The sequence below is a fragment of the Myripristis murdjan genome, chromosome 7 (genome assembly GCF_902150065.1).
Source record: "Myripristis murdjan chromosome 7, fMyrMur1.1, whole genome shotgun sequence".
NCBI lineage: Eukaryota > Metazoa > Chordata > Actinopteri > Holocentriformes > Holocentridae > Myripristis > Myripristis murdjan.
In genome coordinates this window covers 22,925,894-22,939,701 of record NC_043986.1, presented here as the reverse complement: position 1 = coordinate 22,939,701, position 13,808 = coordinate 22,925,894, and the positions used below count along the sequence as shown (strand labels likewise).

Genomic DNA, 13,808 nt, shown 5'->3' with positions numbered 1-13,808 from the left:
CCACGTGGCTCCTAGTTAGACTAACATATATCGCGTTATATGAATAAGCTTTTCATGATTGCCATTCCAGCAGGAGACATGAAGAGGAGCAGATGAGGACGCGCGGGAGGCGTCTTGTTTCTGGAATGAAACGCGTCCTTCCCTCCTTGTGGAGCGCGCACGCACACTGACGTAGCGGGCTGCTGTTTACTTCCAACCTGAAGAGTGGTGTGACCTGCTGTAGGTAGAGAGGCACCGCGTATGTCTGAAACATTTCAGTTAGTTCACAATAAAATCGTGTCGGAGGTGATAGTCCATTGTTTTGAGACATTAAAAGCAGCCGTCCCCCCTCACAGAGGACGCCTACGCGGTGGCAGCCCAGCAGAAGTCATCATGGATTACCTTTAGTCCAGTGGCTCTCACCAGACAGTGTGACAGCACAAACTGGGACAGGAGACTGTTGCTACCAGTTAGCAAGGCTAGCTGCTCAGCTAACGTTACACCTTTTTGACCCAGCGTTACATCGGCGGCAGGTATAAGCAAATTACTATCATCTTTGTTGTGTGTCAGCTCATTTGTATTTGTTGCCTCGCTCTAATTGTTGGCGTACTCAGTGAGACTACATGTTTTTATCATTAGCCTACAGTGAGCAACGCTAGCAATGCTAACGGTAGCTAATGAAAGTCCCATTCCAGTTTACATTACACATGAATCAGTAGCGAGCCAACACTTAACCTATCCGAGGTTTATTAATATGTATTAGGACATTTCTCTCTCTCTCTCTCTCTCTCTCTCTCTCTCTCTCTCTCTCTCTCTCTCACACACACACACACACACACACACACACACACACACACACACACACACAAACACACACATATACTCACACTTTATGAATGGTAAATAACATTATAGGGCTGGCAAATCAAAGTCTCAAGTTGTTTATGACTTGTATGATAAGTATGCAAAGTGTTAATATATCATTTACAGGGAGAGAGATGGATAAAGTTAAGATTTTATACTCAGTAAGAGTTTGATTTCTGCCATCTGTGGTCAGACTGAGCCCGGTTGGACTTCCTTGTTGTCTGGACTTTGTTTCCTTCAGACCATTGTCAACAGGGATTGTTTGTGTGGCTGCTCATTTGTTCGATTCTCACAGTGTCCTTGAGAAATTCTCCTCGACGCATCATGGCTCCCAAAGACATCATGACCAATTCCCACGCCAAATCTATCCTCAACGCGATGAATTCACTCCGCAAGAGCAACACACTTTGTGATATTACTCTGAGGGTGGAGAACACAGATTTTCCAGCCCACCGTATTGTCCTGGCTGCCTGCAGTGACTACTTTTGTGCCATGTTCACCAGTGAGGTAACTCTGACACACTTCATTCCTAAATACAAAGAGGGTTGTTGAATTTGTTGCCTCCTCCAAATGTGTTCCCTTATGGCATGACAGAAAAAAAGTTGACTACAATGGTCACTGTTTTCAGGAAAGGAAAGTGTCCTGGTTACATTTCAGAATATGATTTGTTTATTTTTCTACAGATCATTTGACATAAATTACCTCTCTAATTTGCCCATTCTGAGAATGTTTCCCTTTGCTAATGAAGCTTACTAGACACACAAACATAAATTAGACAAACATATGAGAATGGCAAAGGGATTGTTATTACTCTCTACGACAGAATGAATGAATGAATGATTGAATGAGTGAAGTTTATTTTTGTGTCTTGTCATCGACCCATTACATAAACTTAATGTTGTGTTCTTTGCCATTACATCTGATATGTTTCTGTTATGGCCTGCAGCTAGCAGAGAAGGGGAAATCTTTTGTCGACATTCAAGGCCTCACTGCATCAACCATGGAGATCCTGTTAGACTTTGTCTACACAGAGACGGTGCTTGTTACAGTGGAGAATGTACAGGAATTGCTTCCTGCTGCATGCCTGCTACAACTCAAAGGTAAGCATGCAAACGCCCTCTGTACACTGATTTGAATAGTATGTGCTAATATCACAGTGGTACCAGCTGGTGTCACTGTGAGTGTAATATGTAACACAGACATAGCAGCGTTTCCAGATCTGGAGTGGAATTTGACTTGAAACTTGTGCCCATCAGGATTTAGCAGAATTTGAGTGATACATATTTATAAATACAAATGTGTCATTGTTTTTCTCAGGGGTGAAAAGAGCCTGCTGTGATTTTCTGGATAGTCAGCTCGACCCCTCCAACTGTCTGGGTATTCGCGACTTTGCCGAGACCCACAATTGCCTCGACCTGATGCAGGCTGCTGAGCTCTTTTCCCAAAAGCATTTTCCCGAGGTGGTTCAGCATGAGGAGTTCATGCTGCTCAGCCAGACAGAAGTTGAAAAGCTTATCAAATGTGATGAAATACAGGTGGGGAACCTCTGAAAGTCTTTAGGCATTGCTCTTTTCAGTGTTATTGTCAAGTGTGCTTTGTTGGCTGTTTGGCCTACAGTTGTTTTATGGTATGGAGCTGTGCCTCAAGCACTTAACTGAATTTGCACCTTGAAAGACCTGAGATACGTCTGTAATAATTACGATGACCTCTGTGCCCTCTACTTCTGCCTACCTGCATCTGCTCTCACACTCAGAGTTGGTGTTAAGATGCCTGAAATGATTGTAATGGTGTGAATTATAGTGTTTTATCTTACACAGCTATCATTCTGTGTCACAAACACCTGAGAAGGAAAAGAAAAAAAGCAAGTACCAACGTGCTGTAATCTCAGTTAGTGGGCCCCCCCAGTGCCTGTCAAATTTGTGGATTTGGCTGACAATGAAATTGCAGAGAAGGAAACCTGATTTAAGTTTGCCTTTGTGCTCAGGAAATTCCTGTCTCAAACCGCAGGCATTGCTTTGTGAAAACATGGTTATTATCACATGATGATTTATAGATCACCAAATCACTCAAAGCGTTCTTCCTGTCATTTTTGTTGTTTTGAAAATGAAGCTAGACCATACATGTAAATCGCAAGCACATATTATTTACCCTCAGTAAACCTGTTTTTCGATGTACCATCTCTGTCATGACAAATCTACTCACAAAATTTGTTTACTTTTTATTAAGCTTCAATTTATTCTCAACACTTATAACTCCATCAAATTGCTTTTTTTCTTTAGAACAATATTCTGTAGTCACTGAAAAAAACAATTTATTTGCTGAGAAGTAGTTATTGATAATAGATCTCAAACAATCTGTTTCAGTAATAAATATTATCCAACTTGTAAATGCGCAGTTATCAGCTCACTGTTAAAACTGTCCTAACAGGTTATTAATCTTATTATATGCTGTCTGTGTGAAGGTGGACTCAGAAGAACCTGTATTCGAGGCAGTGTTGAATTGGGTCAAACACAACCGCAAAGAGCGAGAGCCGTATTTGCCAGACATGCTCGAATTTGTTCGAATGCCTCTGCTGACGCCCCGCTACATCACAGATGTCATCGACTCTGAGGTGAGCCACATGCAACACCGGGGGACGAGGCCCCGTTGTATTGTTGTGTAATCATACGCCTCCAAGAGAGATAAGATTTGAGGTATTTTTCCCAGTTACTGTCACAATTAAGCAAATATGTTTTGACATGTTCCAGCCACTCATTCGGTGTAGTCTGCCATGTCGAGATCTTGTGGATGAGGCCAAAAAATTCCACTTGAGACCAGAGTTGAGGAGCGAGATGCAAGGCCCGCGCACACAAGCTAGACTAGGTACGAGTCCCGTTCTTACTGAAACTTCAACTGTACACACTCCTCCCATACATGCCATTCATAAGCCACACTGTTATTGATGTCAAAATGAAAAGTAATTAGTGGGTCTTTTCAGGTGCCAAAGAAGTCCTGTTGGTTATTGGTGGGTTTGGCAGTCAACAATCACCAATAGATATAGTTGAGAAATATGATCCTAAAACTCAAGAGTGGAGCTTCCTACCTGTAAGTATCAAATAATTGCAATACCAGTTCATGTTGTGACTTTTACGATCTTACTGCAGTTGACTGATCCCAGCTGTGCCTTTTGCAGAATATTGCACGGAAGAGGCGTTACGTGGCCACGGTGTCGCTCCACGACAGAGTGTATGTGATCGGAGGCTATGACGGTCGGTCGAGGCTCAGCTCAGTCGAATGCCTGGACTACACAGCGGACGAGGATGGCGTCTGGTACACCGTCGCCACCATGAATGTGCGCCGTGGCCTTGCTGGAGCCACAACACTCGGCGGTAAATGATTGTCCACATGTCAACCAGGGGTGGAAATATCAGGAGCTCAGCTTAACAAAATTTTGTGTGAAAATCCCTGTCAATATTTTTTTTTCCTCAGAACAGTCTGCAAATAAACAAGCTTACAAGTTTTTTTTTTGTTTCTGTCTTCATATTTGGCTCTTGATAGACATGATCTATGTTGCTGGAGGTTTTGATGGCAGCCGACGTCATACCAGCATGGAGCGATACGACCCGAACATTGATCAGTGGAGCATGCTGGGAGACATGCAGACAGCCAGAGAGGGAGCTGGGCTGGTGGTGGCCAGTGGGCTTATATACTGTCTAGGTAGGGACAGACGTCTCACATCTTAGTCGGTGCAGCAACACATTGGATCATATTTAGAAGATGTAGTAGCTTGTCTTTACCCTGTCGTTTATTCACAGGTGGCTACGATGGATTAAATATACTGAATTCAGTGGAGCGCTATGATCCACACACAGGGCACTGGACAAGTGTTACACCCATGGCCACCAAGCGGTCTGGTAGGTTTTCCAGTGTGAGATAACAAGGAGCACTGAAATATTACTTGGCAGCTTTTTGTGTGTGATGGGGTGTTGCTGGTGTATCTGAACAGCCTGTATTCTCTTTCAGGGGCTGGTGTAGCTTTGCTCAATGACCACATCTATGTGGTAGGAGGCTTTGATGGTGTTTCACACCTTGACTCTGTGGAGGTTTATAACATCAGAACAGACTATTGGACCACTGTAGCCAGTATGACTACTCCTCGATGTTACGTAGGAGCAACTGTCCTCCGAGGTCGTCTCTATGCCATAGCCGGGTAAGAAGAGGAATGACGTGACGTATGTTGCACCAGCTGAACTGAACCTCACAAACTAGTTTGACTGTGCATTCCTACTAAGTCCAAATTTAGGCATTACAGAAAAATTTAATTACTGCACCAACTGCAGTAGTTCAATCGTAGGCACAAGTTACAGCTTAATATGTAAAAAATCCATTTGCATGGTGCGCCAATCTGACAGATGGGAATACTTGCTGGACGACCCACTGGTACAAATACAGCACATTTTACATCACAAACACAAAGTATCAACACAAATATATCAGATACCAAGAAAAACCATGATACAATTGTGGCTGTTTATCAATTAAACACATACAGGTTTTCCGTCATAGCACTATTGTTGTCTGATCAAGTAACATCTGCAGTAGTTTTCTTTCACAAGGAAATTGGTGTAGGCACTAGAGATTAGCCGGGGCCCATCCATCTGTTGGTCATGCACAAGATGCAGTATCTCATATGTCTGTGTGTGTGTGTGTGTCCAATTTTAAGTTACACATAAATCAGCAGAAGTCTTTGTCTGCTTGTTTTGACATGTATTCTTTTTGAAACATCTGTATTTGCGTTTAATTTAATTTAACTGACTGTATTTGTTTGCTAGGAACTTGGCAGCTACCTGATGAAGTTGAAACTTGGACAAATGTCTCAGTGACTGTTGTACTGTAGGGTTACCCGGAAGCTTGTGTGAGAAAAGTCTTATAGAGTAACATAAAGAAGTAAGGGTAATAGGACAGCAAGAACTGGCCTCGGTTTTAACCCAGATAGTTGTTTCCAGCAGTCAATCATTTTGCAACCATCACAAAAGATTTCTGAAATTGGCTGCCCAATAAATTTGAAGTGATTAGAGTTTAATGAATCACACCGATTAGCCAAGTGAGGTGCTGCAATGTTGTGCAATGGTGAATCTGATTTCTGCATGTTTGCCTGTAGTGGATACTACAGCATTTGTTGATTTGTTGGATTTTGACAAAAAATCTCAAAATTGTGTGTGTGGAGAGTGTAAGCAGTCGTGATTTGTTCACTCATCATCGCAGTATCTCATACAGTACTTTATGATTTTGACTAAGTGCAGCTCGAAACAAGGTGACAGTTCTTACTAAATGGACTGGTTGGAGACTTGATCACTCACCAGGGACAGCATGTTCACTATTGCCTTGTTTTACACTGAAACTTTTGTCTGGTTGTAGTAGGTATTGTTGACAAACTTCAAATTAATCCCCGACCTAGATGATATAGTTACCTGTTTGAGTGGGTTAGAAAATTTAACTGAGGCTACCGTTAATTGGAGCATGGAAAATTGATTTTGGCAACCATGTTCCTGGCCATTTAAAGGGAAAACATCACTTTGTGCTACAGTGTTGCTCAGTGGTCCCACTCAAGGCATGATTTTAGTGTGAAATAATCTAGTTTAACTGCAAAGTTTAATTTAGACTTTACACTCTAATGTGGGATCAAACCCTCACCCAGCTGGTGCAACAGGCAATAGGATTTAACACTGAAAATGTATTTATAGGCACATCACTGTATATTAATGTTTATTAATTTGTTAACTGTTTGTTCCTCCATGTTTCACAGTCCCTCTGTGTGTCTCAATTTCATTCTAGATATGATGGCAACTCTCTTCTCAGCAGTATTGAGTGTTATGACCCAGTTATTGACACGTGGGAGGTTGTCACCTCCATGGCCACACAGCGATGTGACGCAGGAGTGTGTGTTCTACGAGAAAAGTGATTTTCTTCGCCAATGACAAGAACCTCAAGAAGCCAAAGTGGCGTGGAGGACTGGCAGACAGACTTTGTTCACATGCCACTAAAATGGAGCCACAAAGGGAGATGTTTGGTCGCCAGTATGCAAACAGGTACCCTCAGAAACGATTGCAGCTGTTCGGGGCTGCTTGTCTCTGCCAGACAGCTAAACCTTTGAAACTTGGACTGTGCAACAGAGATTCAGCTTCACCGTGGTTGAGTCCATTTCTTAAGAAGCCTCCAAGGAACCCACCACCACTTGCATGACTCTCTTTGGTGGTACTTGTTGCTGTCGTTACTGTGAGATTATTTTTTCATTTGGTCTTCAAAGTGCAATATATTTCTACTTGTGGGGAAAAAAAATGAAAAGATGGAGCAGATTTAGACTCCAGCTGCTGCTATATGCCTTATGCCCTTGGCCTACATCTACCAGAACATCCATGTTGCCTCCCATTTTGACTGTGATGATTGTTACATTAGCTTGTTATCAAGTATAATCATTTGGCATTTGCAAGGTCAGTAATTCAAACCCCTTTTGTATTTTTTCTGTATAAAGCTCAGTGCTTTTAGAGTCAAATCACTTTAATACAAAAGGTTTACTATTTGTTATTGTTCCCGAAATAGAGGATATATTTAGAGATAAATATTGTTCTAGGAAATGACTGAATTGTGCCATTGTACTCTTTGCTTATTTTGTCGCTCTTACGTGATTGTTGAGATCTCAAAAGTGGAAAAAAGGCAAAATAATGAGTATGAGGTGCATGTGATTGTCCTCAGCTTATTCATCTGGACACGTACATGTCGGTCACTGAACCCTACAGTTACTGTCGCTTGGGAAGTGAATAAACATAATGAGAACTGATCAGTTTTATTTTGTGTCAAGTCACTCCTGTCCTTCAACACCTGTGAAGTGATGCAAAAAATACAAAATACTGTAGACTCTGAACACGAAAAGCTGAATCAGTGTCTGCTCTCCCACCAAAAAGATCATTTACATATATGTCAATTGTTGAAGAAATCCCATATGTACACTGCTTGCTTGACATGTACTTTTTTTGATGGACAATGACAATGTGAAGAACGTGAATCACCCAAACCAAGTGATTACCTGCTATTTTGTGTGGCTGCAGTGTGTAAACTGTATGCCCACATGCACTCTGAGACCACTACAGTGCAACTCATGACTCAACACCAGCGTGCACTTTGCCACGCTTAAGTTTTCTGTAGCAGAGATTGCTTCAGTAAGTGTACTTGCTCAAAGTTTTGCCTCTTAGCTCACTTTGTTCTCAGATGTTGTCAGATTTCTCCAAATTCAGAGTAACTGTTCATGTGAATTCATTTTTATGATTGACTATCATTTATTTATTTAGTTTATTATTATTATTATTATTATTATTATTATTATTATTTTATCTTTGCTGGCTAACCTTTATAAAGACCAGAAGAAGTTAAGAAATTGCACGTAGATAACATAACCAACAGCATTGTAATTTTAAGCAGAACCAGTTCAGCTGTGAAATAATCATTATTTACTAATAACTGTGTCATACTTGTGGAATTAACTATGAAAAACTGTGACAAAAGAGTTACCTCTACAGTTTACAATTTCAGCAAAATTGGCTTTGCTCCTAATGTGTGTTTTCTTAGCAGGAATCTTGTCAGTGAACAGGATCCACCCTAAAGGTCTACATTGACATATAGCCTAATAACTGGGATAGGCACAGGCAAGGAAAATGTGCCCAGAGCCTGGGTGTTAAACAAAATCAGGCAGGCACAAGAAAATTCAACAAGACGTTTGGAGAAGTTTCAGTACATGTGTAGTATGTATCCATGGGCTCCTATTAAGTTTTGGTGTGACAGAAAAACTTTTACAACTGTATGTAATATCTGTATGAATATTTGTATTTTATAGTTTAGTTTGGGAGACAGACATAACACATTAAGTTTAGTTTCTTTTCCCACACACGCTCAAGTGTTCATGCTGTTGGGTCTACTTACCTGTTTGTCATGACAAGCTGTGGTCCTCCTCGCGGCTCAGGCGCGCCAGCCCGGTGCGCTCTCCTGTCCGCATCACGCGGCGCTATAAAAGAGCTCGCGGCGCAGCGGGAGGCGCAGTGCAGCGCAGTGTTGGCGGAGACTCGTTGCCCGTCCGGTCGACACCGCAGGACAGCAGGCTGGTTTTGCTGAAGCCGTTTGACTTTCAACTCCTATCAAAAACCCACTGCCCACCAAGCATCTGCAGCAACATGGTGAGTCCTTGTAATGACTTTTGAACTATGATTTGTTGAATTGAAATGAGGGAAGCTTGTATTTTATAGATGTTTTATTCTGTAATATTTCACTTGTGTGGAGTGCTACACCATTGGCAGTATTTTACAGAGCAGTTTGACATCTTGAAAGTGCTCTAAGAGGAAGACTGCTCTGATGCTTTTTGAACTTCCAGCCAATTTGCTTAAGTTTTAAGGACAAAATAGTTAAAAAAAAATCCTATTCAAGATCTATTCAAAATACTTTCTAGACCTTATTATCAGCACAAAGCTATGCCATATGAATGTGAACACACAACATTTTCTCCAGTCTGCAAAACCCTGGGTGAGAAGTTGATGCAATGCATGCAATGTATGTTGCAGCTGTTTGTCACGGATGGATTGCCATGTAGATCTACAGGCTACAACTTTCTGAACTTTTTGATAGCTCATTTCTTTTAAGCTGCTTGATTCTTTGTATTACACTGTTAATATTTGTTTATCTCAAGATTGTTTTGTGAAATTAATGGGTATATATATATAGAGAGAGAGAGAGAGTATGGAAGATAGGCTGTCTACTTCAGCAAGAGGTAGTCCCTGCAAAGCTTCATCTTTAATCTTGGAATATATCTGAGCCTTGGTGGTTCACAGCTGGTTCTTGTCATCATTCTGTTTTTTTTTTTTTTTCTCATTGTCTTATGTCTAATCAGTGTTTATATTCTAAACTTTAGTCTGCTCTTGCCTTACAAATGTCACTCAACCGCAGAAAATCATCTTGGGGGAAGTTCCCTCCTGGAAGACAAAAGCTCAGTTTGCAGCATGTTGAAACTTGACTGCTAGAAACACCGCTAGAAATGCTGGCTTATCCCGATTTTGACATTGTTTACACTTGCAAAAGCTGGGCACAGTTACAATGAGCAATATGTGGGGGCACACACCTTTACCTGCTATGCACTTTTATCTGTTTGTAATTACACTGATCCCCAGTGGCTATAATCATTTATGTCCTTCATCTCAACAGCAAAGTTAATCGGCAGATGCCAAATTAAGTTCATAGAAAGACCTCAAACTGGGGGGAATCTTTAATATGTTTAATATCTTAATCTTTACTTACTTAGCAGTTTTGTAATCTTTGTTGTAAAGTCTTTCTTTTTGGGAAAAAAATGAATGTTAACAGTCTCTTCAAGTTAAAGAGCCTCAAAATAGGGGGCGCCCTGGTGGCTCACATAGTAGAGCTTGTAATGTCATGGCTAAGTCCTAACCACAGCAGCCTGGGCTCAAGTCCGAGCTGGGCCCCCTGCTGTAGGTCATTCCCTCTCGCTCCCCTGCCTTTCCTGTCTCTCTCTACTGTTACTGTCAAATAAAGCAGAACAAAAGAGCCTAAAAAAAAAAAAAAAAAAAAAATCTTTATCTGACCCTTGAACTTGACAAAGTTCATCATCCTTGGGTCTTTGCTGGCAGCAGAGGGCTGCAACTAATGGGAGTAACAAGCTGAAAATGTGGAGAACTACTACTAAGATGTTTGTTTTGACTGTCTACTTGGTTTTTAGTATATGGGATTTGTGACTACAATCAAAATGCTGCAAAATAATTACAAATATATGTATATATATTTTTCTTTTCAGAGAGAGTGCATCTCCATCCACGTAGGCCAGGCAGGTGTGCAGACGGGAAACGCCTGCTGGGAGCTCTTCTGTCTGGAGCATGGCATCGGGCCTGATGGCGTGTTTCTGGAAGGTCCTGTAGAACCAAACTCTCGTGAGGATCCGTTCAACACTTTTTTCAACACTGGAAGCTCTGGGCGTCATGTTCCAAGAGCTATATATGTAGACCTGGAGCCTACAGTGGTCGGTAAGCAGCCCCTTGCATGCGTTTATATATTTTAGCCTCTTTATCTCTTTCGGTCATTCTCCGCTCCCCTGCTCTGTAGCTCTGTGATATGTGGTCAACTGCATCTAGTGTGAGGGCACAGGGTAACTCACTGACAGCACATGCTGAAGACTGAATGCAACGCCGGTATCCAAGCAACAAGTCCAGTGGTGGAAGTGATGACTCCTCTACCTTTCCTCCAATGAGAATGATGTTGGGTAACATTTACAGAAGTGTATTTATGCAAATGGAAAAAGCTCTAGAGTGAAACAGTGGATTTGATTTTAGTCAGGTGGAGTAAATAAAGAATAACTTCACAGTCTTCATAATAAACTGCACATCTGGACATGTGTTTATGTCTTGGTGGCAGGCATATCTCACTGCACAATCTATTAAAGTAAATGACGTTTTGGTATTGATTTGACCATCCTCATTCAAAAAAACATATCTTCCTTTTCAGATGAGGTCAGGGTTGGAAAATACAGGGAGCTCTTCCACCCTGAGCAGCTAATCTCTGGAAAGGAGGATGCAGCCAACAACTATGCCCGTGGCCATTACACTGTTGGGAAAGAAATCATTGACGGGGTCTTGGAGCGTGTCCGTAAAATGGTCAGTTACACTATAATAATAATTATGATACCTGATTCAAGTTGACACATTATTTCCTGTAAATGTTTTAAAAGGGGATACCAGTTCATTATTCAAATACGGTTTGCCTAAGTCCTAAATTAGCAGTGATAAACATTCAGTACACTGCTGCCCATAGGCAGAAGTGAGAAAAAGTTTAAATTGTCAGTATAATTTTAATTATTATGTTTTCTTTTCATACTTCAGGATTACATTTGTAAATCTAATGAGGATAGGAATAATGAGGCTCTTTCTACAATCCTAGACTTACTGCATGAGCTTAAAGCAAATGTCACACATCAGGACATTAACTTTGTTATGATTCTGTATTCATTTTTCATAACAGTCAACCTGTGGAATTTGCGGCCCCAGAAAGATATACTCAAGTTTTTATTGGAACTGAAGCTTTTTCTCAGACTCTTCTTCTCACTAATGTCAAACAGAAAAAATTTCTACATCAGTCATCTACTAAAAACACAGAAAAAATATTACCAGATTTGGCATCACATCTGTTTGTGTATTTTTTATTAGAGTTGTAAGTGTTATCTTTACATTATGTTTTCCAGTATAATATCAGTGAGTGATACTACCATAAAATTTTGGGCACGTCAGTATTAAATAATAACAGGACATACATGGAAGGTTGCATGATAAAAAAAAATAGAAATAATTTCCATGAATGAAACATGGCTTTAATAGTTTTTACAGAATGCCACTAAAATGTCACTAATTCCTTTCTTCTCTTCAGACTGACCAGTGCACAGGTCTGCAAGGATTCCTTGTCTTTCACAGTTTTGGAGGGGGGACAGGCTCTGGCTTCACCTCTCTGCTGATGGAGCGCCTGTCTGTCGACTACGGCAAGAAATCCAAGCTGGAGTTCGCTGTCTATCCGGCTCCCCAGGTGTCCACTGCTGTGGTGGAGCCCTACAACTCCATCCTGACCACCCACACCACCCTGGAGCACTCTGACTGCGCCTTCATGGTGGACAACGAGGCTATCTATGACATCTGCCGCCGTAACATGGACATTGAGAGTCCTAGTTACACCAACCTCAACAGACTGATTGGTCAAATTGTCTCCTCAATCACTGCCTCCCTTCGTTTCGATGGCGCCCTCAATGTCGATTTGATGGAGTTCCAGACCAACTTGGTCCCATTTCCGCGGATCCATTTCCCGCTTGTTACCTACTCGCCCATCATCTCTGCTGAGAAGGCTTACCATGAGCAGCTGACTGTCGCTGAGATCACGAGCGCTTGCTTTGAGCCAACCAATCAGATGGTAAAGTGTGATCCTCGTCACGGCAAGTACATGGCTTGCTGTGTGCTCTACCGAGGTGATGTTGTCCCTAAGGATGTAAATGCAGCTATTGCAAATATAAAGACCAGGCGCTCCATTCAGTTTGTTGACTGGTGCCCCACTGGGTTTAAGGTGAGCAAAGAATGGTCAAATTAGATTAAAATTTTAACCTCAGATGGATGTCTGTGTCCATGCATTTCTCAGATTATTTCTCTCTGACTTTGTCTTAACAGGTAGGCATTAATTACCAGCCTCCGACTGCAGTTCCCGGCGGTGACCTGGCCAAAGTCCAGAGGGCTGTGTGCATGCTGAGCAACACCACTGCCATTGCTGAGGCCTGGGCTCGCCTTGACCACAAGTTTGATCTGATGTACGCGAAGCGTGCTTTTGTTCACTGGTATGTGGGTGAAGGCATGGAGGAGGGAGAGTTTGCCGAGGCCAGAGAGGACCTGGCATGTCTTGAAAAGGATTACGAGGAGCTGGGTCAAATGAGCCCCGAATCTGAGGATGATGAAGCGGGCCAAGAATACTGAATTCTAAATCCCAGGGGCTGTGTTAGCTACACTGCCGTTATCTTATCCTGCATTAACGGCTATTTCCTAAATATATTGTGTATCTTTTAACCTTGAGAAAATCACTTTGAGTATCTCTCTCATTACATTGCTTGTATCACATTAATTTTGAATTTTAATTTGAATTATGTGCTGCTGAATAAAACTTTTCTTGGCATACTCTGTGTGAGACTTAATAGCAACCACAGGCAAGTATGAAGTTAACTGTAATTACTTCCAAAATACAAGGATTTGCAAGGTTTGTATGCATTACAGCCTGTATCTCTTTGACTTACTTTCTATCATCAGTAGAAAATGGAGGTCACCTTCACTTGTCCCATCATACTTCTTTATTTCTTCAGTAGCCGAGGAAAGGTTGTGTATCCCCAGTTAAGGCCCAACTTTGAACTGGACCCTAAG

The 13,808-nt window shown here is 41.6% G+C and overlaps 2 protein-coding genes across 3 annotated transcripts; both read left to right on the top strand.

Annotated features, from left to right (window-relative positions):
* Window positions 1–7: 7 nt before the first annotated feature.
* klhl12 (kelch-like family member 12) lies at window positions 8–7,661 on the top strand. Of its 2 annotated transcripts, none has more exons than XM_030055464.1 (12): window positions 8–512; window positions 1,139–1,350; window positions 1,790–1,943; window positions 2,161–2,378; window positions 3,305–3,454; window positions 3,591–3,705; window positions 3,821–3,927; window positions 4,016–4,211; window positions 4,381–4,539; window positions 4,638–4,736; window positions 4,846–5,032; window positions 6,658–7,661. In XM_030055464.1, exons 2-12 carry the CDS (start codon window positions 1,168–1,170, stop codon window positions 6,782–6,784), a joined length of 1,695 nt encoding a protein of 564 aa, XP_029911324.1. In that variant the 5' UTR covers window positions 8–512; window positions 1,139–1,167; the 3' UTR covers window positions 6,785–7,661. The 2 variants fall into 2 exon arrangements, with proteins under 2 accessions (XP_029911324.1, XP_029911325.1); XM_030055465.1 differs by having other exon boundaries at window positions 1,129–1,350.
* Window positions 7,662–8,284: 623 nt separating this feature from the next.
* tuba5 (tubulin alpha 5) lies at window positions 8,285–13,559 on the top strand. The gene is made up of 5 exons (XM_030054852.1): window positions 8,285–9,047; window positions 10,670–10,895; window positions 11,374–11,522; window positions 12,289–12,969; window positions 13,071–13,559. Exons 1-5 carry the CDS (start codon window positions 9,045–9,047, stop codon window positions 13,368–13,370), a joined length of 1,359 nt encoding a protein of 452 aa, XP_029910712.1. The 5' UTR covers window positions 8,285–9,044; the 3' UTR covers window positions 13,371–13,559.
* Window positions 13,560–13,808: the final 249 nt, after the last annotated feature.